The 26,284-nt window shown below is 44.7% G+C and overlaps 1 protein-coding gene across 1 annotated transcript; it reads right to left on the bottom strand.

The window, feature by feature from the left end:
* CHAC2 (ChaC glutathione specific gamma-glutamylcyclotransferase 2) lies at positions 1-26,284 on the bottom strand. The gene is made up of 3 exons (XM_089676465.1): positions 26,091-26,284; positions 12,877-12,912; positions 1-707 (listed from the first exon to the last, which is right to left on the bottom strand). The coding sequence occupies exons 1-3, from the start codon at positions 26,223-26,225 to the stop codon at positions 324-326; spliced, it is 555 nt and encodes a 184-aa protein (XP_089532591.1). The 5' UTR covers positions 26,226-26,284; the 3' UTR covers positions 1-323.

The raw sequence follows: 26,284 nt of genomic DNA, 5'->3' as shown, positions 1-26,284 counted from the left end.
TTTGTAGGTAAAAGATGCTCCACCATTTAATATGTGGTCTCACATACTAGTTTTTAAAACAGCCGAGGAAAGAAAAAAATACTATTTTCATATAATAAATAGATCAATAACTATTTCTCAGCATAAATAAAGCTAGATACACCTTAAGAACGTATCCCTCCGTGTCTAAAATGAGAACTGCCTGTAAGCCCTAGCCATGAGAATCTTTCATGGTCAAGCAGTGGTTTTTGGGGCAGGTCTGAATCAACATATTTCAGACACTTCAAAACCCGATATATACAACAGTACCTAGCTTGTGAAAGGTTTCTATACAATGATCCCCATTATATACAATTAATATTTTGGTGTCTCTCTAAAAGTTCTTTCACCAGCTTTTCTAAGGAGAAGAGATGCTCGTCTGCATCTTCTGGTACAAGGTCCCTGAGCGAATTGGCGAGTTCAAACAGGTATTCCGTGTTTTTTCCGCTGGGGCCGACAGCATAGAGAATCTGCTCCGCGATGTCTTCTAAGGGAGCGGGGCCCAGGTAGTTGGGATTATCACAGGTTCCGATATAGAGAAGAACATTGAACGGTTTTATGGAAGGATCTTTGGGGTAAAAGACAACAGTAGTAGTCCTGTAGCCGCCCTTCTCTCGGAAATCCAGGTACGCTTTGACTTCTTCCTCCTTTCCCTCTGGCAGCCTGTAAGCAACTCCCCAGACACAGCCCTGTTAAGAAGAAAATATAATGTTAAAGTAGACCTCTCAGTGGCTACCAGGGGTGGACTGACCATGTGGAAACTCGAGCACTGCCCGAGAGCCCGGGGTCAGTAGGGGGCCCCATGAGATGCCCCTGGTACCTTTTTCATAGGCGTTTTTAAGTTTGGGCAAGGACACAGGGGCTCCATGATCTCCTATTGCCCGGGGGCCCCATGAGTTTTCAGTCCGCCCCTGGTGGCTACACGTAATCAACATCATTAAAAAGTGCTCCTTAAAGTGGTTGTAAACCTCCGAAATTTATTTCATTTATTTATTTCACGTACTTATATCGCTCCGTCAATTTACGCAGCACTTTACATATATATATATATATATATATATATATATATAGTACATTCACATCAGTCTCTAACCCTCAAGGGGCTTACAATCTAATGAAAAATGAATAAAGCATATCCCTTCTATACTGTGTGCTTGCATCAATCCAGAGCACCTCGTGTGATTTCTGTCTCCTCTCCCTCTGCTGTCTGCATTAGTCACTTCTGACAGGTTATCCTGTTACTACAAAATTTTGGGGGAAGCCCCTCCCAGCTGATTGACAGCCTCAGCTGTGTATGTTTCCTTATGAGACTGAATACACATGGGGGTGCCCTTTCTCACCACTCAGGTCACAGGTCACACTCAACTCCCTGCTGTATGTTGTGTAGATTGTGTCAGATCCCCGCCCCCTGCCTTCTGGAGCTCAGAGATGCTGTGTATAGGAATCTCAGACCTTCTACTGGTTTATGGGAGGAACAGTTTTTTTTGTTCCCGATTTAGACCTATTAAACCATTTACCTGCATATGAGATGAGGTTAAACTCTCAAAACTCTTAGTGGAGGCATTGCCTGCTTGCAGTGTGTTTGGGAACCACTTAGGGTGGGACTAGACTCTTTCAATCAACAGAGCTCTGTGTATAGGAAACAGTGATCTGACTGTTTATTCTCCCTGCAAAGCAGAGAGAATAAACAGCCATACAGTAAAGTGAAAGCACATATTACAAAGGCACACAATTAACCCCTTGATGTCAACCCCTTCCCAGTCAGTGTCATTAGTACAGTGTACAGCATTAGCACTGATCACTGTATTAGTGTCACTGTTGATGTCAGTCAGTGTATCTCATAGCTAGCACCAGATTGCCTACCACACTATCACAGTCTCACTATAAGTTGCTGATCACCGCACCGCAATCACCAGTATAGTGTCTATAGCTGTGTAAATTCCAGTATATATACACACACCATTGCTTGGAGATGCTATACATTTTGCACAAATCAATTAGTATAAACTTTTTTTTTTGGCCTAAATTTATGAAAAAAAATTAGATTTTTTTAATTGGATAAGTTTCATAACAGAAAGTTAAACCTAGAAAATATAGTTTTTTTCCCCCTAACATTTGCGGTCTTATTCGGTTTACATAATAATAATTAAAAAAAAAAAAGTGATGATCAAAATACCACCAAAAGAAACCTCTATTTGTGTAAACAAAATGATATAAATTTCAATTGGGTAGTGTTGCACAACCGTGCATTTGTAAGTTAAAGTAGCGCAGTGCCGAATAGCAAAAAAAAACACCCTGGTCATGAAGGTGGCAAAACTTTTGGGAGCTCACGTTGTTAAACTTTTTTTCCTAAATTTCTTTAGTTACTTTCTGGTTTATGGCCCTGGCCAAAATGATGTAATAGATCTCAGGAATCTTCATTTACATTTTTTTATTTTAGGGGCTCTCTCCTCTAAGCAAACATTTTGCATGCCTGAGCCAAAGACAGATGGATTCCAGGTATTAAAAGCTACATGAATCATCTGCCCTTACCCAAGACATCTACAGTCAGAAATGCTACTGGGGGGTTTTACAAAGGGATTTCTCCACAAAATAAAGTATCTCTCTCTCCCCCCCACCGAGGCATGGTCTCCAGCCAGTTGCAGATTCCCTACCCTTCCAGTTCTTATGACCTCCCATAATTGCCCATAGTACCCCTCAACTTTTCCACAGTGACCCCAAGCCATGTGAATGTCCTTAGCCCTCACAGTGCCCTCCAGTCTTCAACAGTGCCTCTGCAAAGCCCCCAGCCTCCTGGAGAGACCCCAGCCCCTTTCCAGAAACCTCATCCCAAACATGACCAAGTCTGCTGCAGAGCCCCCTAACCCCCCCGCGGAACACCTTCCAAAAGTGATACCCAGCCCCACCCACAGCTCTCCTGCATTTCAATTCATATTTTGGATGAGGAGCTCTCTCAGCCAAGCACACCCTCCTGCTTGCACTAAGGGCAGATGGATTCCAGGAATTAGATGCTACATGATTCATCTGCCCTTATTCAAGATGGCCACAGCCAGAAATGTTAGGGGGTGTTTGATAAAAGTGATTTCTCAACAAAATAAAGCAAACCTACCATTACACACAATCTTATGAATACAACTGGATATAACATTTACAGGTAAAGTTGATCCAGGGAATATCCGATTGCCTCTTGGGGGATCAGGAAGGCATTTTTTCCCTGCAGAAGCAAATTGGATCACGCTTTGCTGGGTTTTTTTTTTCCTTCCTCTGGATCAACTGTATGTGTAGGATTATAACTTTTTTTTTTAATGGTTGAACTGGATGGACTTTTGTCTTTTTTCAGCCAGACTAACTATGTAACTATGTTCTGTTTCTAGATTGTTAGGTTCTCAACCACTGAGCCATGGCCTCCAGCCAGTTGCCTTCAACCTCCTATAATTGCGCATAGTACCCCTCAACGTCCCTCAGTAACCCGAAGCCCCATAAATGCTCTCAGCTCTTACAGTGCCCCCAGCCCCAACTTCCCACAGTGCCCTCCAGTTTTCAACAGTGCCCTTGCAGTCTACTAACCCCCCTCAGAACTCCCTTCCAAAAGTGACACCCAGCCCCACCCAGAGCCCTTTAGCATTTCAATACATACACCGGCCACTTTATTAGGTCTACCTTGCTAGTACCTGGTTGGACCCCCTTTTGCCTTCAGAACTGCCTTAATTCTTCATGGCATAGATTCAACAAGGTGTTGGAAACATTCCTCAAGGATTTTGGTCCATCATAACATGAGTTACTGTTGCCTTTCTATCATCTTGAACCAGTCTGCCAATTCTCCTCTGACATCAACAAGGAATTTTTGTCACACAACTGCTGCTCACTGGATATTTTCTCTTTTTCAGACCATCCTATGTAAACCCTAGAGATGGTTGTGCATGAAATCCCAGTAGATCAGCAGTTTTTAAAAGACAGCCCTGGCCAAAAGTTTTCAGAATGACACAAATATTAATTTTCACAAAGTCTGCTGCTTCAGTTTTTTTTCAGATTTTTTTTTTGTCAGATGTTACTATGGTATACTGAAGTATAATTACAATAATTTCATAAGTTTCAAAGGCTTTTAATTGACAATTACATTACGTTTATGGAAAGAGTCAATATTGGCAGTGCTGACCCTTCTTTTTCAAGACCTTTGCAAGTCACCTTGGCATGCAGTCAATCAACATCTGAGCCACATCCTGACTGATGACAGTTCATTCTTGCATAAATCAATGCTTGGAGTTTGTCAGAATTTGTGGAGGGTTTTTTCATTCACCCGCCACAAGATTGACCACAAGTTCTCAATGGGTTTCGGGTCTGGGGAGTTTCCTGGCCATGGACCCAGAATTTTGATGTTTTGTTCCCCAAGCCACTTAGTTATCACTAAGTGCTGGCAAGGTGCTCCATAATGGATTGGGGGTTATTTTTGTACCATTCTTTATTCATGGCTGTATTCTTAGACAAAGTTGTGAGTGAGCCCACTCCCTTGGATGAAAGGCAACCCCACACCTGAATAGTCCCAGGATGCTTTACTGTTGGCATGACACAGGACTGATCGTAGCACTCACCTTTTCTTCTCTGGACAAGGTTTTTTCCAGATGCCCCAAACAATCAGAAATGGGATTCATCAGAAAAAATGACTTTACCCCAGGCCTCAGCAGTCCAATCCCTGTACCTTTTGCAGAATATCAGTCTGTCCCTGATGTTTTTCCTGGAGAGAAGTGGCTTCTTTGCTGCCTTTCTTGACACCAGGCCATCCCCCATAAGTCCTCTCCTCAATGTGCAAGCAGATGCCCTCACACCTGCCTGCTGTCATTCCTAAACAAGCTTTGCACTGGTGGTGCCCCGATCCCACAGCTGAATCAACTTTAGGAGACGTTTCTGGCGCTTGCTGGACTTTCTTGGGCGCCCTGAAGCCTTCTTCACAACAACTGAACCTCTCTCCTTAAAGTTCTTGATGATCCGATAAATGGTTGATTAGGTGCAATCTTAGAAGCAGCAATATCCTTGCCTGTGAATCCCTTTTTGTGCAAAGCAATGGATGACTGCACATGTTTCCTTACAGGTAAATTAATATTTGTGTCATTCTCAAAACTTCTGGCCAGGGCTTTACTCAGACCAGCCCATCTGGCACTAACAACCATGCCACGTTCAAAGTCAATTAAATACCTTTTCTTCCCCATTTTGATGCTCGGTTTGAACTTCAGCGAGTTGTCTTCACCACATGTACATGTCTAAATGTATTGAGGTGCTGCCATGTGATCGAAACAATTGAGTACTGTCCGTGATACTTTTTTTATTTGCACTAACATACAATTTTGAGGACAAGCTTTCGGGGAATGTCCCCTTCTTCAAGGTCCAAGCAGTACTATCTTGATATTATTGCTATATTAACCATTAGCCACCCGGCCAATGGCCGTTTGGCGGCTTCAAAAGTGTTGCTGCATTCCGGGTGCACGCCATTTGCCTTGCACATGCGCAGTTTGCGCTAATGCAGAGCGGCGCAGCAGCGCGATCTGTCACCGGCCGTGTACCTCGGACACGGCCGATGACAGATCCGAGTACCGGCTCCCGTTGCTGGTACCATGTGACCTGCTGTGACCAATCACAGCAGGTCACATGACAGTTGTATACAATGGATGGCTTCATTCATGCCATCCATTGTATACTAGTGCCTAGCTGTGAATGGTCACAGCTAATCACATGCACATGTCATGTGATTAGCTGTGACCAAATCACAGCTAAGCAAAAAAAAAGAAAAAAGAAAAAAAAAGCTGAATGAATCGATTTCATTCAGGTAAATGCTTGCTTATAGCAAAGTAATTCTTTGCTATAAGCAAATTGTGTAAAAAAAAAAAAAAAAAAAATACTGATCACTTCCCCAAAGTAGTACACTGTTACTATGGTAACATTGTACTACTTTGGTCATAGTAAAATATGAAAAAAAAAAATGTAATAAAAAATTAAAAATAATAAAAAATAAATAAAAAATAAAAATATATATATATATTTTTTTTTTTCATACTGTCACCAGTCAGTGTCCCTGTTCACCGCCATGCCAGTTATATGATGACGCTGTACTGCACTGGTGACAGTATGTAAAAAAAAAAAAAATAGTGAAAATAATTTTTTTTAATTTTTTCATTTTCCGAAAAATTATGACAAAAAAAATACAACTTCAAAAAACTCGCCATGCCTCTTATGAAGTACGTCGGACTGTCTACTTTGCAAAAAGGGGTCATTTGGGGGATATCTGTACTGTTCTGACATTCTTGGACCTCAAGAAATTAGATTGGCTGTCAGTACTTCAGGATTGATCAATATTCAGATCTATACCATAGTTTGTGAACTCTATAACTTTCCTACAAACTAAATAATACATCCTAATTTGGGTTATTTTCACCAAAGACATGTAGCAGAATACATCTCGGCCTAAATATATGAAGAACAATTATTTATTTGTAAACTTTTATAACAGAAACAAAGAAAAATGTGTTTTTTTTTTCAAGATTTTTGGTCTTTTTTTGTTAATTTAGCAAAAAATAAAAACCCCAGCGGTGATTAAATACCACCAAAAGAAAGCTCTAGTTGTGTGAAGAAAATTATAAAATTTTAGTTTGGGTACAGTGTTGTATGACCGCGCAATTGTCATTCAAAGTGTGAGAGCGCTGAAACCTGAAAAATGGCCTGGGCAGGAAGGTGTAAACTTGCACGGTATTGAAATGGTTAATATTGATAGTACTGCTTGGACCTTGAAGACGGGGACACTCCCCAAAAGCTTGTCCTCAAAATTGTATGTTAGTGCAAATAAAAAAAGTATCACGGACAGTACTCAATTGTTTCTGTCGCAAATGCACTAATACGGCTACAATCACCTCAAGTGCCATGTGATCGGTAACACAAATTGCTAATCAGCCAAACAATTGAACCTAATAAAGTGGCCAACGATTGTACTTTGCTTTCCTCTACTTTATTGTGTGAATATTTTTTGGGGGAATGGAAGGTTTAAAAAACAAATACTGGACCCTGTTTTCAATAATCCTGAGATCCTCAGATTTATAGAGATCTCCATTGCATTGTGCTTTTGTACGACAGCTTCTCCATTTAAATCTGAAGGTAAATGTACTCATAAATGATTAAGTTAGTTGATGTGGTAATAATTCTAAATAATTCCAAAGTCAAGCGGCAAAACAAAAGGAAGGCATTGTCGAAATCTGTCTCTTGTAGTGACAATCAGGGCTTAATATCTGAATAAACAGACACACAGAAAACACACTGGACATAGAAGGGATAATGGTCTGATAAGGACAACTTTAATGAAGTGTAAAGCACACAGAAAGTGACAGAACAACCAGTGAAAACAACAATGACCCTACACTGCATGTGCTTGTGTTTACCAACCACCAACATGACCCAGCCACATTCCAGCTGCATTTATCCTGCAATCAGCCTGGGGATTTCATTACCGACTGCAGGTCCAGTTAGAAAAGGTCACTCTGAAATGATCTGAAAATATATAAATAAATAGAATGCTTCCCTTTTCTTAATATAATGCGGAACAGTGAAACCATCAATTAATTAATTTAGAAGCAGTAATCTTATTATTATTATGTATTTATAAAGCGCCAATAGTTCGCTCGGCGCTGTACATTACAAAGGGTGACAGAACATGTGACAGAACAATACAATGCAAAACATGAGGGGATCGAGGGCCCTGCTCCTTGGAGCTTACAATCTAGGAGGGAGGGGATGGTGGCACAGGAGGAGATAGCTGTGGGGGATGGAGTGGTAGGAAGAGTGGAGGAGGTCGGCAAGTTAGCAGGGGGTGGGGTAGGCTTTCCTGAAGAGATGGGTTTTCAGGGTGCGCCTAAAGGAGAGGAGAGTAGGTGATAATCTGATGGGTTGGGGCAGGGAGTTCCAGAGGATGGGTGACACCCTGGAGAAGTCCTGGAGGTGGACATGGGAGGAGGAGACCAGGGAACTAGAGAGAAGGAGGTCTTGTGAGGAGCGGAGTGTGCGTGTTGGGCGGTACTTGGATATTAGGTCGGTGATGTAGTTCAGGGCAGTATGATGGACAGCTTTGTACGTCAGTGTTAGGATTTTGAATTTGATCCGTTGCGCAGTCGGAAGCCAGTGGAGGGATTAGCAGAGGGTGGTGGCGGAAACGGAGTGGTTGGAAAAGTGAATGAGTCTGGCAGCCGTATTCAGGATCGACTGAAGCGGGGATAGCCAGCGGCGAGGCAGGCCAGTGAGGAGGGAGTTGCAGTAGTCGAGTCGTGATATGATGAGGGAGTGGATGAGCTGTTTAGTGGTTTCTGGGGTTAGGAACGTGCGGATTTTGGCGATTATGGAATATAATTCTTTTTTGAATATTATTTATATAATAAATGTTTATATTACAAGGGGGTTCAAGTGAAATCAGCACTTTTAAGTTTACAGGTATAAAAAGGGATGCTAGCGTGGCGGTACTACAAGCAGTAGTAAGTGGCATGTATGTCCTATTAGTGATAGGTGGTGCACATGTCACAGGTCAGTCCAGAGATGGTTAATCAAGATGGCAAACAACAGTGTTAGTGCGTGCATGGAACAGCGTGTGGTGATGAAGTTTCTTGTGAACGAAGGCGTGAAACCTGCATCTATCTACAAAATACCTAGATTGTAAGCTCCAAGGAGCAGGGCCCACCTTTCCCTCTTGTATTGAACTGTATTGTTGCTGTATTGTCTCCCTTTATACTGTAAAGTGCTGAGCAAACTATTGGCGCTATATAAATCCTGTATAATAATAATAATAATAAATACTTCAAGCACAATACAGTGATGAGACACTCAGCCACAGTAAGACATATGAATGGTGTAAACTTTTCAAGATGGCTGAATGTCCGTCATTGACAATTCCCAGCTGTGGTGGTTCCCAGTCCACAGCAGTCATTGCTGTGAACAATGAGCGTGTGGAATGCCTGATCCTGGATAATCGACGCATAACCTGCGTGAAATTGCACAAGAGGCTAATCTTTCTGTGTGAACGGTGAACACAATGATGATGAAGTGAAGCCGGCTGTCCTTGGATGGCTCAGAAGTACTGACAAATCTTTCTATGCCAAAGCTTTCCAGGCATTAGTTAAACGCTGGGATAAGTGTATAAATGTAGCAGGGGAGTATGTAGAAAAATAAATGCAGTTTCCACTCCTTGAAATTTGTCCTTTTACAATGTAAACTCAAAATTTCCAGTTTGACTTGAACACCCCTTGTAAAATAATATTTATTAGCATTAGTAATATTTTTGGTCTGTCTTGTCCCAATATATATGTTCTCAAATGAAAAATCTTTTATTGTAAGATTAGACATCTGCCTTCAGTTATATTTAGTCCCCATGCATAAATAAGTACAATCGAAGGATGGTTCCAGCCGTATGGGATGTACAGGTCTGTAGGAGACCTTCATGGTCCAAGGAAAAAAAAAAAATACCATAAATACCATATAAGTGTAATTAAACTCTGTGGAGGCCCCTAGGTAGTCGTGACATTTAAATACCCCCCGCCCCCCCAGGAAATTACTCCCAATACATTTTTAAGTTTGCAAACCATCAATTTTAATAAACTGATTTTATTACACAGAACAAACATTAACACTTTTTTTAAACCATAATTACTGAAGTGGAACATCACCCAAAATGGGAAATTCTGCTTTTCCGCCTCCTCCCCCTTCCTCTTTACTATTGGGGGCATGGTTTTCTGGGGAACAGGTACCGCATTTTGATAGGTACCTGCTTCCACATCAGCTCAGATCACCTACGTGATCCGCACAGAAACTCCCCCTCATACGACCCCCCCCTTTGCCTGCAGCCTTCTGGGACCGGTCATAGGTCCCAGAAGGCTGCAGGTCCATCCACAATGCACAGTGTGACTCGGCATGCACAGTGGGAAGCCGGCACAAAATTTGTAGCACCTGAATTAATTATTACACAAATATCATTAACCACGTAACCTCCGGAGGATTTACCCCCCTTAATGACCAGGCCTCTTTTTGCTACTCGGTGCTGCACTAATTCAACTGATAATTGCGCAGTCATGCAATGCTGCACCCAAACGAAATTTACGTCCTTTTTTCCACACAAATAGAGCTTTCTTTCGGTGGTATTTGATCATCTGTGCGCTTTTTATTTTTCACGCTATAAACATAAAAAGGCCAAAAATTTTGAAGAAAAACAATATTTTTTACTTTCAGCTATAAAAAATATATAGTAAACTCAAAGTTGGTTATAAATTTAGGCCAAAATGTATTCTGCTCCATGTTTTTGGTAAAAAAAATCCCAATGAGTGTATATTGATTGCTTTGTGTGGAAGTTATAGAGTCTACAAACTATGGTATAAATACTGCAATTTACGCCATTTTTCTGCTATACAGCGCTGCGCTAGTTTAACGGACAATTGCGCGGTCATGCAATACGGTACATAAATGAAATTTACATCCTTTTTTTCCACACAAATTGAGCTTTCTTTTGGTGGTATTTGATCGCCTGTGCGGTCTTTATTTTTTGTGCTATAAAAAAAAAAAGGCTGACAATTTTGAGGAAAAAAAAAAACAATATTTTGGACTTTTTGCTATAAAACATGTCCAGTAAAAAAAAAATGCAAAAATCAAATTTAGTCATACATTTCTGCCAAAATGCATTCTGCGACATGTCTTTGCTAAAAAAAAACCCAATACGTGTAAATTAATTGGTTTACGTGAATGTTATAGTGTTTACAAATGGCGGGAAAGATACTGGGATTTTTAGGGTTTTTTTTATACTAAGGCTACGTTCACACTAGCCTTGTGTGCAGGCGGCAGAGAGGCGTTTGGGAAGCAGAGGCGTTTTTTTACCGCTTCCCAAACGCCTCTGCCAATTCTGCACATTACAGCACATGGTGCTGTTCTAACGGGAGCGTTTGCGTCGCGTTGCGTCGCGGCAAAACGGACGCCTCTGGACGAGTCAGGAGGCTTTGAAGCCTCCTATTCTCGTCTATGGTGCCGCTCCGCAAACGCCCGGCCGGCGTTTGCGGTGCGGTTGCGACGCGGTTGCGGGGCGTTTGCGGAGCGGTAACACCACTCAAACTGCATTAAAGGCGTTTGTGGGGCGTTATTAACGCTCGGCAAACGCCTAGCAACCGCCGCTAAACCGCGCATGCGGCGTTTGCGGAGCGTTAATAACGCTCCGCAAACGCCGGACCAACGCTTGCCAAAAGCTATAGGGGCGTTTGGCAAGCGTTGGCAAAACAGCCTAGTGTGAACGAGCCCTAATAATGGCGGCGATCAGCGAATTATGGCAGCGATCAGGGACTTATGGCAGCGACCAGCGACTTATGGCGGGACTGCGGCGGACATTGACATTGGGGGGTACTGACTTGGGGTCACTGACATCCCCAAAAACACTAATACAGTGATCAGTGCAAAAAAAAAAAAAAAACTGGCACCGTACTAATGGCAATGGGGAGGAAGGGGTTAACTTTATTTTGCAGGGAAGGGTTATAGGAGTGAGGGGAGGGTTTTACTAGGGGGCGGGGGTGTGTACTGGGCGGGACAAGGCTGATCGAGAAAGAGAAACTCTTCTTTCTTGATCAGCTCATCCTCGAGCTGACAGGGAAGTGACAGACAGCACATCTACTGCAGCTGTGCTCTCTGTCACTGTTTGCCGCCGATCGCCGGAACATAGCCGCTAACGAGCGGCTGACCCGGCGACTGACATCTGCGGCGGTGATCCGCGGGACAAATAGGGCGGCGGCGCGCCTCGCGCGTGCCCCCTATTTGTTTACAAAACACATGTCTTAAAACGTGGTTTTGTCTGTGAGTGCCGCCCTGCCGCCGTATATGTACAGTGGCTGGGCGGCATGCGGTTAAACAAAAAGTAAGTTAACTTTCATAATTAAGTGCACCTCAGCCTCTAGATGGAAATGACAATCATTACTGTACATTACACCAAATTTTTTTTACATAATGATAGCTGAAAAAAGAGGAGGCTTCCTTGTAGCAATGGAGGTTGCCTGACCCTTCCTGCCCCCCACACCTTTCTAAGGACCATAGAGACATTCCATTATAGTAATCCTAGACTGTAAGCTCCAAGGATCAGGCCCTACTAACCCTCTTGTATTGAACTGTATCGTTGCTGTATTGTCTCCGGTTATATTGTAAAGCGCTGAGCAAACTGTTAGCGCTATATAAATCCTGTATAATAATAGTAATGGGCCAATTAGTCAGTAGTGACATAGCACCAAGCAGGAGGAACCACTGCCCACACCGGTATAAACAAGAATGTTTACCTCTGGAAATATTTTTAATTTGAAAACTGCTACTTTCATATAGTATATATATAGTTTCATATAGCAATATGTCATATCATTAATTTATATTTACAAATCATACCGTCATTAGTATAGTTATTTACAAAGATGTCAAATAAGCTTTCCAAATTTTTCTTTACAACTACCCGCCATATAACTGGGCGTTTTTACAGCCCTTGCTCTTGTTTGCATTTCTTATCAGTTGGTATAAGTCATAACTTCATAAATAAATGACTTTCTTACAATAAGGTGAAAGAAAGTGACCTAGAAATTATACACAGCGCCTCACCACATAAATGAGCATTTTTACAGCCCGTTTCGGGCCGAAGGCTGCTGCATATTCTCACAGATGCTTTATTCCTGACATATAAACCACTAATCTACCTAGGCCAAGGCAGAGCATGTAAGTCTATAGACGTCTGCAGCCCTATTTCAAAAACAGAGAGTACAAAATCTAGGGGAGTGGAAGGATAGATGGCCAAGCAGAGCAAAGAAAGCAAAGCAAAGCAAGAATGTTTACCTCTGGATCTTCCACAAGTGTGACCACTCTTCCAGGCTGCAAAAAAGAAAAAAAGGCAAAAATTAAAGGTTATTGAAGTGCTTCTCATGACATTTTTTTTAATTTATTTGAAAGTAGACAAGGGGTAGACTCTTTGTAATTTTTTTTCCTGTCTGTCACATTAACCATTCCTTTATCAAATATTATGACCATTGATTAGGTGAATCCACATACACCATGGTGGTTTGGTGGAGCGATCCTTCTATTATCCTCATTTGGTGTAAATTTTGAAGGACCTATTTTCTTCCATACAATTGTCTTTCAGCACGACACTGAATTTATACTTTTTTTCTGGTGGACTTTTTTTATATTATTTTCTATAGTTTTTATATATTTTTTGATTATTTCTGGTATATATAATATTTTAAGGATTTGCAGAATTGATTATTTACAAGAGCTGCACTTTTCAATATTATAAACTTTTTACTAAGGCCCTTTTCACACGGGGCCTCCACCAAGCGAATCTGCCTGCTCAGCAGGGGATCGGTTTGCTAATCCCCACTGAGCAGGTGGATGGCAGGTCCGTGTCCAGACATAGCCCACTGTTCTTTATGGGCGGTCGGATGTAAAGGGACTGCCTGTGAATGTATCCCCATCTGCCTGATTTTGGTGGAATGGATTGGATCAGATGCAGGCGGGTATAAAAATAGACACATGTCCATTTACATCCGCCTCCCCTTAGAGAACAATGGGTGGTCCGGTTGGGTCCGCCTGACAAACGGACAAGCACTCCTGGCCCCTCCCTCCTGCTAAGTGCCCCCACAGCAAGCAGCTTGCTATAGGGGCACCTGAGCAGGCTTGCTCGAGAGCCGCTGCTCTGTGTGCCCATGCTCTCCTCATTGGTTCACTGGCTGTGGAGACAATGTCTCCCGCTGCTGTCTTAGCCAATAAAGAGAGAAAGACCCAAGGCTCTCATGCATATCGCTGGATTGTGATCAGTCTCAGGTAAGTATTGGGGGAAGGGGGGGGGGGCAGCACACAGAAGGTTTTTTTACCTTCATGTACAGAAAGTTATATATAAAAAAAATATGAGCCTTAACAACCATTTTAACAAAGCGTTTAGAAAAAGTAAAGTCAAAGCTTTTTTTGGCCATACTTCTCTTCTGGGTCACAGGAGTGCACATACTTTTGCACCCCAGTGACCCAGAGTCAGCTTATAGCAGACTATTGCAGAGCTGCTCCAGGCTCTGGGAGGATCTTGACCATATTGTCAGGATCCACCCAGCTGCCTGACAGCTGGCTCTGCCTCTCAGGACATGGCTGAGGGCTGAAAGTGGAGAACGGTCACCGGCAGTCACTGCAACAGTCCATTCATTCTAGTGTCCTTGTACTGAGTGTGAACATTTAGAAAAGAGAAGTTTGGGGTTTGTAAAAAAAAAAACAAAAAAAAAAAAAAACAAACCCCTCAACAACATATATACAGTACTTACCTGTATGCTCCAGCTGTCCCCCAACTCTAGTACGGCGAACTGAGCGATCAGCGGTCACACGATCACTCAGTTCTTGGTCTTCGAGCTGACATGGGACAGCTGCAGCATATATAGGTGAGTATGTTTATTTTATTTTTTTTTTCCGCAAACCTCAAACTTCTCCTGTAAAATGTTCACACTCGGTACAAGGACACTGGAATAAATGGACTGTTGCAGTAAGTACATTTAACAAACAGGGAAAACAGAAAAGCTCCACACATATTGCAGTGATGCGTTAGGCACTGGAGGGTTCTGCAGCCCATTGTTTACATACAGCATTCATATCATGGTCACAGACTGTTCAAAACACATCGCTGTAACGCACGACAGAAGCAGATACTCTGCAGAGTTCAATGGGGGCCGGTGAGTGAGAACACATTACATGACAAAACACAAAAATATTCAACTGTAGTCTGTAAAAGCAGAGCACCGCGGTGAGCCAACGCACCCATATTATTCACTAATGGTATTCAATACTATCAAATAAAATATAAATCATATGAGCAGAGATTCCACCTAATAAACTAGTGCGGCATTTTTTTTTATGCCGTTTGTGTGCTATACCTGCAGTGCAATTTTCAGTGCGGTGCAGGTGTGATTATTTCCAGCCTAATACATTTTAACAATTCACATCAAGATTGCGCCTGCACCACATCTGGTCATCAAAATCGCACCGCAAACTGCATTGCATATATGTGAACCCAGGCTTAAAAATGTATATAAATGTATACAGTATATATAAAAATTGTATATATTATTAGCCAACAGTAAAAAAAAAGCTGCATTGCATCCGCCGACACCAGCGGCGGGGGGAGTTCTCGCTGCGTCCGCCGACACCAGCGGCGGGGGGAGTTCTCGCTGCGTCCGCCGACACCAGCGGCGGGGGGAGTTCTCGCTGCGTCCGCCGACACCAGCGGCGGGGGGAGTTCTCGCTGCGTCCGCCGACACCAGCGGCGGGGGGAGTTCTCGCTGCGTCCGCCGACACCAGCGGCGGGGGGAGTTCTCGCTGCGTCCGCCGACACCAGCGGCGGGGGGAGTTCTCGCTGCGTCCGCCGCTGGTGTCGGCAGGGAGTTTTATTGCATGCAGTAACACCAATAATGAGTGCTCTCTGACCATCTGACACCAATGCCCAGAGTTTTTATTGCATCTACTGATTATTGTACTCCAACTTGCTCTTTGGTGCATTTTGCAAGCCACTGCAAAAAAATGCAGCAGGACACCAATTTTAAAAAGTCGCGGGGTGATACTGCATGTTCATTTTGACTGAGCTGTAATGCACCTCAGCACAAAAGAAAAAGCGCACTGTTATTGCCCCCAGGATCGTGGATAAGGGGGCACCACTATTCCTCCTGTAGGGGCCCAAGCAGCTGGGTGAATTGGATGTGGGCAGAGAGGGTGATTGTCATGGCGGGGGGAGGGGGGGGGGGCAATTACTGGAACTTATCCCCTATATGGCTCTCTCTGCAGCAACTGAATGGTTGCTTCTACTCCTGCTCCTCAGCTGCTGCAGAGAGCCATACAGGGTATCGGTTCCAGTAATTGCTCCCCACTGCACTCATCACCCTCCCTGTGCATCATACATCCCCCCCCACTACCCAGGGCCCCATGTGCCCCCACCCCCACAGTGCTGCTGGCTTCCCTCCTCTCCTTAACATCGGCAGCTGGAGGCAAACAATAGGATCCTTCAGGATGGAGAGTGGGGTAAGGGTCCGGTAAATATGTCACATTGACAACTGAAGCATAGTAAACTGTTTTTTTTTTTTTTTTTTTCAGGGGGGCTGCCAGGTTGGTCAACAAGACCCTGTGGTATCTAACAGCATCCCTGGGGGGGTCACACTTGAGACCCTCTATTATTTTCAGGTTGACCACCCCTGCTTTGGATTTGACAGCGACTATGTAGTGCAAAAGCCTGCCTGACTGAATAAAGGTTGAATGGTTAGTTTAGGTAGGTCCTCATATTACCTAGTATAGCTAAATCGAAATTTGATTGTACAAAGATTGTATGTGAGCTTCACTTCTATGGTCCGAACAAGTTGTGTTTAGCTGCTCATACAATATACCATCAGACTGTACAAAGATTGTCTTATGTAGACTTACCAAAACTTTGTAATATGAGGACAAACCTAGCAATACATTGTATTTGTATGAAAACACATAGGCCCTTACACTACATAGCTGATGGTAGAGCTAAAGGAGACTGGACAATCAGATCACATTTGACGGTAATGAATATTCAGGGATGAGAAGATGGGCCCTGCCAGTCACTGTTGCGAACACAAATTTCTATCAATGACCAGCCTTAGGGGGCGTTCACACTTGACTAATTTCTAACTCTTGCCAATGCCCCTATAGCGTTTGACAGGTGTTAGACAGGCTTTTGGGAAGCGCTTTTTACGTTCCTCAAATGCTCCCCAAATGCCCTATGTGCGTTTTAGAGGCGTTTGATAGGAGTTTTCCAAGCGTTAAAACCGCACCACAAACGCCTATAATGAAGTTAATGGTATTATCGCTCCGCAAACGCCTCGCAACCGCCTTGCAAATGCCCCAAAAATGCCTGCCAGGCGTTTGAGGAGCGTCCAAAGACAAACAAACGAAACCAGAGCTCAGATCTTCATGCAGACTTAAAGGAATTCAAAATGGCAAACAAAGAGGTGCAGCCCTTCAAAGATTGGGAAATCTGGGTACTAAGGAACAAAAAAGGGCGCACTCTCATCGTGCGTTACCGTAGAACACCACGTGTTTATTGTGTAATCAAATTGATGTATACTCACAAAAGGACTATTTGACCTCTTTAGCATTTTTTGGCATATAAGTTTTGGACCAGCAGGTACAAACTTCAGCTCTGAGGAAGGGGGTTCGTCTCCCGAAACGCGTCAGATTATCTCCAATTGGGGCACAGCATTGTATTGACTGCCATTGCGGACTATTCACACTGCTTTCATTATCCTTTGGTTTGTGAGTATACATCTATTTGATTACACAATAAACATGTGGTGTTCCACGGTCATGCACGATGAGAGTGCTCCCTTTTTTGTTCTTTGTTTGAGGAGCGTCACAATAGACTTGAATGGGAGGCTTCAACTCCTCCTGACTCCACATGAGGCTACTTTTGCGACCCTAACGCTTCAGTGTGAACAGAGCTGTGTGCTGCCATGTGTAGAATTTTCACAGGAGTTTGAGGAGCATTAAAAACACTTCCGTAACGCCGGCTAACAAAGCCAGTGTGAACTTTGCAGATGTCCACACAAAATACATTTAGGTTTTGTATAGCTCAAACGTCATGGATTCCTATAGTAAATATTGGATGAGCATAATCCAGCAGCAACCTGTATTTCTATTTTAAGGAACCATTTTGCTGAATCATCCCAAGTCTGCCATCAATAGAACACAACCTTGAAGAGTAATAACATTTGACCCTGTATTAGTCATCCAGTCACGGTGATTTCACAGTTTATACAGCTCTGTCTCAGAGAAATGTGCAGAGTGTATACTGTATGCTAAATTATTGGCATCTTCATTATTCCGTCAAACATGACATCCACAAGTACATAACTTTACCTTCAAGCTGAACTCCGGGAACACATTGTATACATCGTTACCTTGGTCCATTGCAACTATGCCTATACCATACCCATGGGGTCCTTCCAGCCACTCCATTGATCTCCACTAGTTTCAGAGTTCCATACTTAGTGGCTGCTCTGCTGCTTTCTGAACACGAGAGGTTGGCCGCTGGGCACGTGCACCAGAGAATCCCTTTCATTTTCTCAATGAATGCAAAACATTGTCTTACATTCATAGAGAAAATGCAAAGCATCTCTGAATGGAGTCTTTGCCCACTAGTCAACCTCCTGTTCAGAATGTATTGGGGGACTCAGAAGCAAGTGGAGATCTCTGGAAAAGTGGTGCCTACTACAGTGATTTCCAGCTTTCATGGGTATGGTATATACCAGGGGCGGACTGACAACTCATGGGGCCCCCGGGCAATAGGGGATCATGGGGCCCCTGTGTCCTTGCCCAAACAAGCCTATGAAAAAGGTACCAGGGGTATCTCATGGGGCCCCCTACTGACCCTGGGCCCTCGGGCGGTGCCCGAGTTCCCAAATGGTCAGTCCGCCCCAGGTATATACATAGTAACAGTGCTCCAAGCTGGTCTAATATAACTATGTAAAAAAATTCACACCTGGATTCTTCATTAAAGAACTTGAAACCAAGAACCAACAGAAACCCTGCCTAACCAAAACTCATGCTTGCTAGACCATGCATTGTTTTGCATGAAGCCAAAGTTCCCCTTTTGCTGCACTCCTCCTATGCCACCATCTTTAATAGACATCCAGGGCATGCACAGACATGCTGCACATCTCTGCCAGGTCTACGGAAGGGGAGCAGGGCTGTGGTGAGGGATACCGCCAGGGGAAAAGCGGAGCTATGGAGATGTATCCTGCTGGGAGGGGAGCTAAATCCTCAATTAGGTCTCACAAACCGTTCCCTCCCGGCAGTATCCCTCACCATAGCCCAGCTTCCCTCCCGGCAGTATCCCTCACCATAGCCCAGCTTCCCTCCCGGCAGTATCCCTCACCATAGCCCAGCTTCCCTCCCGGCAGTATCCCTCACCATAGCCCAGCTTCCCTCCCGGCAGTATCCCTCACCATAGCCCAGCTTCCCTCCCGGCAGTATCCCTCACCATAGCCCAGCTTCCCTCCCGGCAGTATCCCTCACCATAGCCCAGCTTCCCTCCCGGCAGTATGCCTCACCATAGCCCAGCTTCCCTCCCGGCAGTATCCCTCACCATAGCCCAGCTTCCCTCCCGGCAGTATCCCTCACCATAGCCCAGCTTCCCTCCCGGCAGTATCCCTCACCATAGCCCAGCTTCCCTCCCGGCAGTATCCCTCACCATAGCCCAGCTTCCCTCCCGGCAGTATCCCTCACCATAGCCCAGCTTCCCTCCCGGCAGTATCCCTCACCATAGCCCAGCTTCCCTCCCGGCAGTATCCCTCACCATAGCCCAGCTTCCCTCCCGGCAGTATCCCTCACCATAGCCCAGCTTCCCTCCCGGCAGTATGCCTCACCATAGCCCAGCTTCCCTCCCGGCAGTATGCCTCACCATAGCCCAGCTTCCCTCCCGGCAGTATGCCTCACCATAGCCCAGCTTCCCTCCCAGCAGTATCCCTCACCATAGCCCAGCTCCCCTCCCAGCAGTATCCTTCACCATAGCCCAGCTCCCCTCCCAACAGTATCCTTCACCATAGCCCAGCTCCCCTCCCAGCAGTATCCCTCACCATAGCCCAGCTCTCCTCCTGGTAGCATCCCTCACTATAGTCCAGCTTCCCTCCTGGCAGTATCCTTCACCATAGCTTAGCTCCCCTCCTGGCAGTATCCTTCACCATAGCTTAGCTCCCCTCCTGGCAGTATCCTTCACCATAGCTTAGCTCCCCTCCTGGCAGTATCCTTTACCATAGCTTAGCTCCCCTCCTGGCAGTATCCTTCACCATAACCCAGCTCCCCTCCTGGCAGTACACATACATTAAAAACTCAAGAGCATCAGCATTCTAAGTTAATTTTAAAAGTAATTTTCAATATTTTTAAAATCAGCAGCTCTCATCAAAATAAATGAGTGATCTTGCCATTTAAGTTTTTGTTCAGGCACTTCCTGGTACAAGGTGACAACGCCGTGTCTCTGCTTCCCAATTGTCTTCCTGTATTGTCATCCTATCACATGCAATTCAGAGGGCAGCCATTTTTTAAACACGGCAGCAAGTACAGTGAAGTGTAACCTAAGCACTCAGATCAGTAGACTCGTCTGTACTGTTGCTTGGAGGGTGCTCAGCGGGACACACAAATGTGCGCTCCCTTGTGCCAAAGATCTGAACAAGCCCTTGGATGACACATAGCAACAATACAGTCAGGCAACGAAAGCTCAGATTGTCACAGACAATGACAACAATAGCAAATGCTCCAAAACGTTTGACCCTACCTGTATGGTTTAATTGCACTACCTTCCTAGGATATGTGCAGATTCAAATAATTAGAGTGCTAATTTATCTGCAGAAAACAATCCTTTCATAGCCCCCAAATGAATCCCAAGTCTAGAAGGACAATTACAACTATAGTAGCACTCACCTCCACGATAACCAGAACTAGTCATTTAGATCTTGTGGTCTATGACCAGCTTTGATCACTGGTGTCCCTCACATAGAGGTATGGGTCCAGGGGCGGAATGACAACTCATGGGGCCCCCAGGCAATAGGGGATCATGGCGCCCCTGTGTCCTTGCCCAAACTCAAAAAAGCCTATGAAAAAGGTACCAGGGGCATCTCATGGGGCCCCCTACTGACCCCGGGCCCTCGGGCAGTGCCCCAGTTTCCAAATGGTCAGTCCGCCCCTGCACGGGTCACAAACAGCCACAATGTGGCCAGGTGCAGGAAGCATAGAGCCCATAGAACATCAAAGAGCAGCCAGGGTCATCCCAACAAAAGTCACTATGACCCTGTTGAGTACAGAGGCTGATATTTAGTCCTCATGCACACAGGGCGTGTTAAAAACGCCAGTAGCGTTAGCTGTATAAAAAGTCACGTTAAAATCTCAAGTTTTTCCGCTTTTTTGCATTAGTGTTTAGTCGCTTTTGCGTTCAATAGTTGTTTTCTTTTTTTTTTTTTTTTTTACACACACAAAAACTTTTTTGCTCAAAAAATGCACAAAAACGCCAGTTTGCTGTTTTTCTGTGTTAGAGGGTTTTTGCAGCTAAAAAAACTTCTCTAAAAACCCACCAGCTGTTTTTTTTTTTTTTACACCCAAACAAGCTGATTAAAGCCTGTGTGTTCATTGACACATAGAATAACATGCTGGGGAGTTTACTGGCTGTAGGAAAAAAACACAAAAAAAAAAAAAATCGCCAAAAGCCAAAAACATCAGCTGTAAAAATGTCCAGTGAGCATAAGGACTTACATTTGCCAAAGTTTGGAAATCATTTCCACAGATATTGTGCTCTTGTGCTGGGTTTTCCAAGCTCACACTACCCAGTGGTTGATATAGGGAGAAGATCATGGAAGGCCCAGGTCTTCTGGTACGTGACTATCCAGGAGCAGATGTGTGCTACCTATTGAGAAGGCCTACTAGTCTACTGAGAAGGTCCACTAATGTATGATCAGCCAGGTCAATCATAGCCTAGTAGACCTTCTCAATAGTTAGCGTGCATCTGCTCCTGGCCATATATTATTCAATAAATTATCGATTTCTTTTTGCAAATTGATCTCCCCTGATAGGAATAACTGAAATCGATAGACTGATATGCCACACATGGGGAAGTGGATTTCGATTGACCGTTGGGAGAAGTAATCAAATTTTATTAATTCGTATCTCTGTTTCCATCATGCAAACTCATAATCTGACTGATTAAAATTCACAGTTGCAGCATCTCAATGCTGCCGATTGATGAAAAATGATCAATTATCTGCTGTGGCTGGTTGAGTTTAAATCGATCAGAAAGGAAGTTACAGCTATTCCAATTGTTTTGATCAAAATCGCACATTGATTGGATGATAATAAAATCAAATTGCATTTAGAGCTTGGAGTGTTAATTCATTTCAGTAGGCAGAATAAATTATTATTCTGGCCAATGAAATAAATACCCAAGAGCATGATGCATCTAAACGCATTACACACATTTACAAGCGTCAAGCATTTTTTTCTGCCAAAATTTTGCTGCCTAGAGGAGAGACTTCTACGAGAGTTTGCAAAATGTCCATTGTGTGGGAGGCCTAAAATGCGCATCATTACACATTAAAAATCGTGCTAAAAACAAACATAAAAACACATGAAAATGGTCTTGTAAATGGACAGAGTGGTGCTGAAGCGGGCATGATGACACACCTCAAAAAGGTGCGTCTTCGATGTTCTGTGCACAAAGAAAATGGGTTGAACCACATTGGGTGTCTCTGGGAGGCATCGCTATAGAGTTGGTTACAGCGTAATCTACAATTTTAATTTTACCATCTATTGGGCAGATTTTATTTTTGAAAAACCTGAAGTTGTCTAACAGTATTGTTTAACCCAAAGAACAAACGTGCCGATCAGGAGCTCTGCCCTCAGTCTGACCCCGACTACATGCTTGATCCAGGTAAGAAACACGGAAGTACGAAGCCAGAGACTGTCAGAGAGGCATTTACTTTATGAAGGAGCAATTAATGGAACATCAGATCTAGAAGAATATGACATTTTTATCATTTGAGAAAAAGTAAAAACCTGTCAGTGATTCGAATGGTTGAGGCACCTGTTGGGACATCTAGTGTGATGTGTCTAGAGATGGATTGGAGTCATCGTATTTAATGAAGATCAGGTTACTTTTTTTTACCAGACACTTCGTGGCTCAAACTTGTCACTTCAACAGTTTTAAGGTGATACAAAGATATCTATACTTTCTGTTTCTTTGCTTCACTGGAATCTAAGGTCTAACTATTGGTCTCCTCCTCCTAGCAACCTCAGGCCTGTGAACAAAAAAGGAAGATTTAGGAGTGTCCATGCTGGATGTGAAAACCTTCATCTTCCTGGTGAAGGCCCATAAAACACCTCTACAACCCCAGTGATGCCTACTGCAAGAACATCTACAACCCCAGTGATGCCTATTGCAAGAACCTCTACAACCCCAGTGATGCCTACTGCAAGAACCTCTACAACCCCAGTGATGCCTATTGCAAGAACCTCTACAACCCCAGTGATGCCTACTGCAAGAACCTCTACAACCCCAGTGATGCCTATTGCAAGAACCTCTACAACCCCAGTGATGCCTACTGCAAGAACCTCTACAACCCCAGTGATGCCTATTGCAAGAACCTCTACAACCCCAGTGATGCCTACTGCAAGAACCTCTACAACCCCAGTGATGCCTATTGCAAGAACCTCTACAACCCCAGTGATGCCTATTGCAAGAACCTCTACAACCCCAGTGATGCCTACTGCAAGAATCTCTACAACCCCAGTGATGCCTACTGCAAGAATCTCTACAACCCCAGTGATGCCCATTACAAGGACCTCTACTACCCCAGTGATTCCCATTACAAAAACCTCTATGACCCCAGTAATGCCCAAGACAAGAATCTCTACAACCGCAGTGATGTCTATTATAAGAAGCTCTACAACCCCAGTTATTAACATTTCAAGAACCTCTATGACTCCAGTGATGCCCATTACAAGAACCTCTATGACTCCATTGATGCCCATTACAAGAACCTCTATGACTCCATTGATGCCCATTACAAGAACCTCTATGACTCCATTGATGCCCATTGCAAGAACCTCTACGACTCCAGTGATGCCCATTACAAGAACCTCTATGACCCCAGTGATGCCCATTGCAAGAACCTGTTTGACCCCAGTGATGCCCATTGCAAGGACCTCTACTAACCCAGCGATACCCATTACAAAATCCTCTACGACCGCAGCTATGCCAATGACAAGAATCTCTATGACCCCAGTGATGTCCATTATAAAAAGCTCTACAACCCCAGTTATGCCCATTACAAGAACTTCTACAACCTAAGCGGTTCTCATTACAGGAACCTCTACGACTCCAGCGATGCCCATTTCAAGAACCTCTATGACTCCAGTGATGTCCATTACAAGAATTGTGGCAAGCAGCAGGGGGCTTGTGAAAAAATGGTCATAGTGGACATGGCTCAAGAACTTTGATAGCACAAGATGTGACAACACCCTCTACGGCATGCCACATGTCCTGTATTGGCCATCACCGGAGCTGTGAAGGCTCTTGCAATGGCCATCAACAGAGCCATGAAGGCACTTGCAATGGTCATCTGAGGAGCCGTGGAGGTTCTCCTAATGGCCATCACTGGAGTTGTGCAAGTTCTCCTAATGGCCAGAACCAAGCCACAGAGGTTCACGTAATGGCCATCACTTAGGTTGTGATGCCCATTACAAGAACTTCTACGACCCCAGTGATGCCCATTACAAGAACCTGCATGTCCCCAGTCATGCCCATTACAAAAAGCTCTACGGCCCCGGTCATGCCCATTACAATAGGGTCTACGGCCCCGGTCATGCCCATTACAATAGGGTCTACGGCCCCGGTCATGCCCATTACAATAGGGTCTACGGCCCCGGTCATGCCCATTACAATAGGGTCTACGGCCCCGGTCATGCCCATTACAATAGGGTCTACGGCCCCGGTCATGCCCATTACAATAGGGTCTACGGCCCCGGTCATGCCCATTACAAGATGGTCTACGGCCCCGGTCATGATCATTACAAGATGGTCTACGGCCCCGGTCATGATCATTACAAGATGGTCTACGGCCCCGGTCATGATCATTACAAGATGGTCTACGGCCCCGGTCATGATCATTACAAGATGGTCTACGGCCCCGGTCATGATCATTACAAGAAGGTCTACGGCCCCGGTCATGATCATTACAAGAAGGTCTACGGCCCCGGTCATGATCATTACAAGAAGGTCTACGGCCCCGGTCATGATCATTACAAGAAGGTCTACGGCCCCGGTCATGATCATTACAAGAAGGTCTACGGCCCCGGTCATGATCATTACAAGAAGGTCTACGGCCCCGGTCATGATCATTACAAGAAGGTCTACGGCCCCGGTCATGATCATTACAAAGTCTACGGCCCCGGTCATGCCCATTACAAGAAGGTCTACGGCCCCGGTCATGCCCATTACAAGAAGGTCTACGGCCCCGGTCATGCCCATTACAAGAAGGTCTACGGCCCCGGTCATGCCCATTACAAGAAGGTCTACGGCCCCGGTCATGCCCATTACAAGAAGGTCTACGACCCCGGTCATGCCCATTACAAGAAGGTCTACGACCCCGGTCATGCCCATTACAAGAAGGTCTACGACCCCGGTCATGCCCATTACAAGAAGGTCTACGACCCCGGTCATGCCCATTACAAGAAGGTCTACGACCCCGGTCATGCCCATTACAAGAAGGTCTACGACCCCGGTCATGCCCATTACAAGAAGGTCTACGACCCCGGTCATGCCCATTACAATAAGGTGTACGACCCCAGTCATGCCCATTACAAGAAGGTGTACGACCCCAGTCATGCCCATTACAAGAAGGTCTACAATCCCAGTCATACGCATTACAAGGTGTATGACCCCAGTCATGCTCATTACAAGAAGGTCTACGACCCCAGTCATGCTCATTACAAGAAGGTCTACGACCCCAGTTATGCTCATTACAAGAAGGTCTACGACCCCAGTTATGTCCATTAGAAGAAGCTCTATGATTCCAGTGATGCCCATTACAAGAACTGTAGCTGTAGCACAAGATACTACAACAACCTGGGACCACAGAAGTTCTTGTAATGGCTGTCACTTGGGCCACAGAAGTTCTTGTAACGGCCAGAACCGAGCCACAGAGATTCTCATAATGGCCATCACTGGAGCCGTTGGGTGGTCTTTTAAAGACCATCACTGGGGCCGTTGGGTGGTCTTCTAAAAGCCATCACTGGGGCTGTTGGGTGGTCTTCTAAAGGCCATCACTGGGGCCGTGGGGTGGTCTCACGAACGGCGGCTGAGCCGGAGTTCCGGAATTGTTGCTCTTTGGGACAGTTCCTCGGGTGCATGTCCCCTTTAAGAATAACAGATACATTTAAAGGAAAAGTCCTCTAACAGAAGATCATTGATCTTCATTGATGGGAGGAGGAGGGGCAGAAACCCAGACACACACAAATCTCACCTTCCCGGGGACCCCCCGGTGGTCGGTGCTGCCCTGCCAGAACCTCCGGCTGTAGCAGGTGATGTAGCCCACCAGCTTCTCCTCGTAGGGAAAGTCCACCTTCCAGATCAGCGAGCCGTAGCCGAACACCCACATGATAACAGCCGGCCGCCCCTAGCAGCACTGAGCCGGCTCCGCACACTCAGCTGTCACCA

The sequence above is a fragment of the Staurois parvus genome, unplaced genomic scaffold (assembly GCF_062004578.1).
Source record: "Staurois parvus isolate SC_StPar_1 unplaced genomic scaffold, SC_StPar_1.0 ptg000169l, whole genome shotgun sequence".
In the NCBI taxonomy this organism is placed as follows: domain Eukaryota; kingdom Metazoa; phylum Chordata; class Amphibia; order Anura; family Ranidae; genus Staurois; species Staurois parvus.
This window is presented reverse-complemented; position numbering and strand designations above follow the sequence as displayed.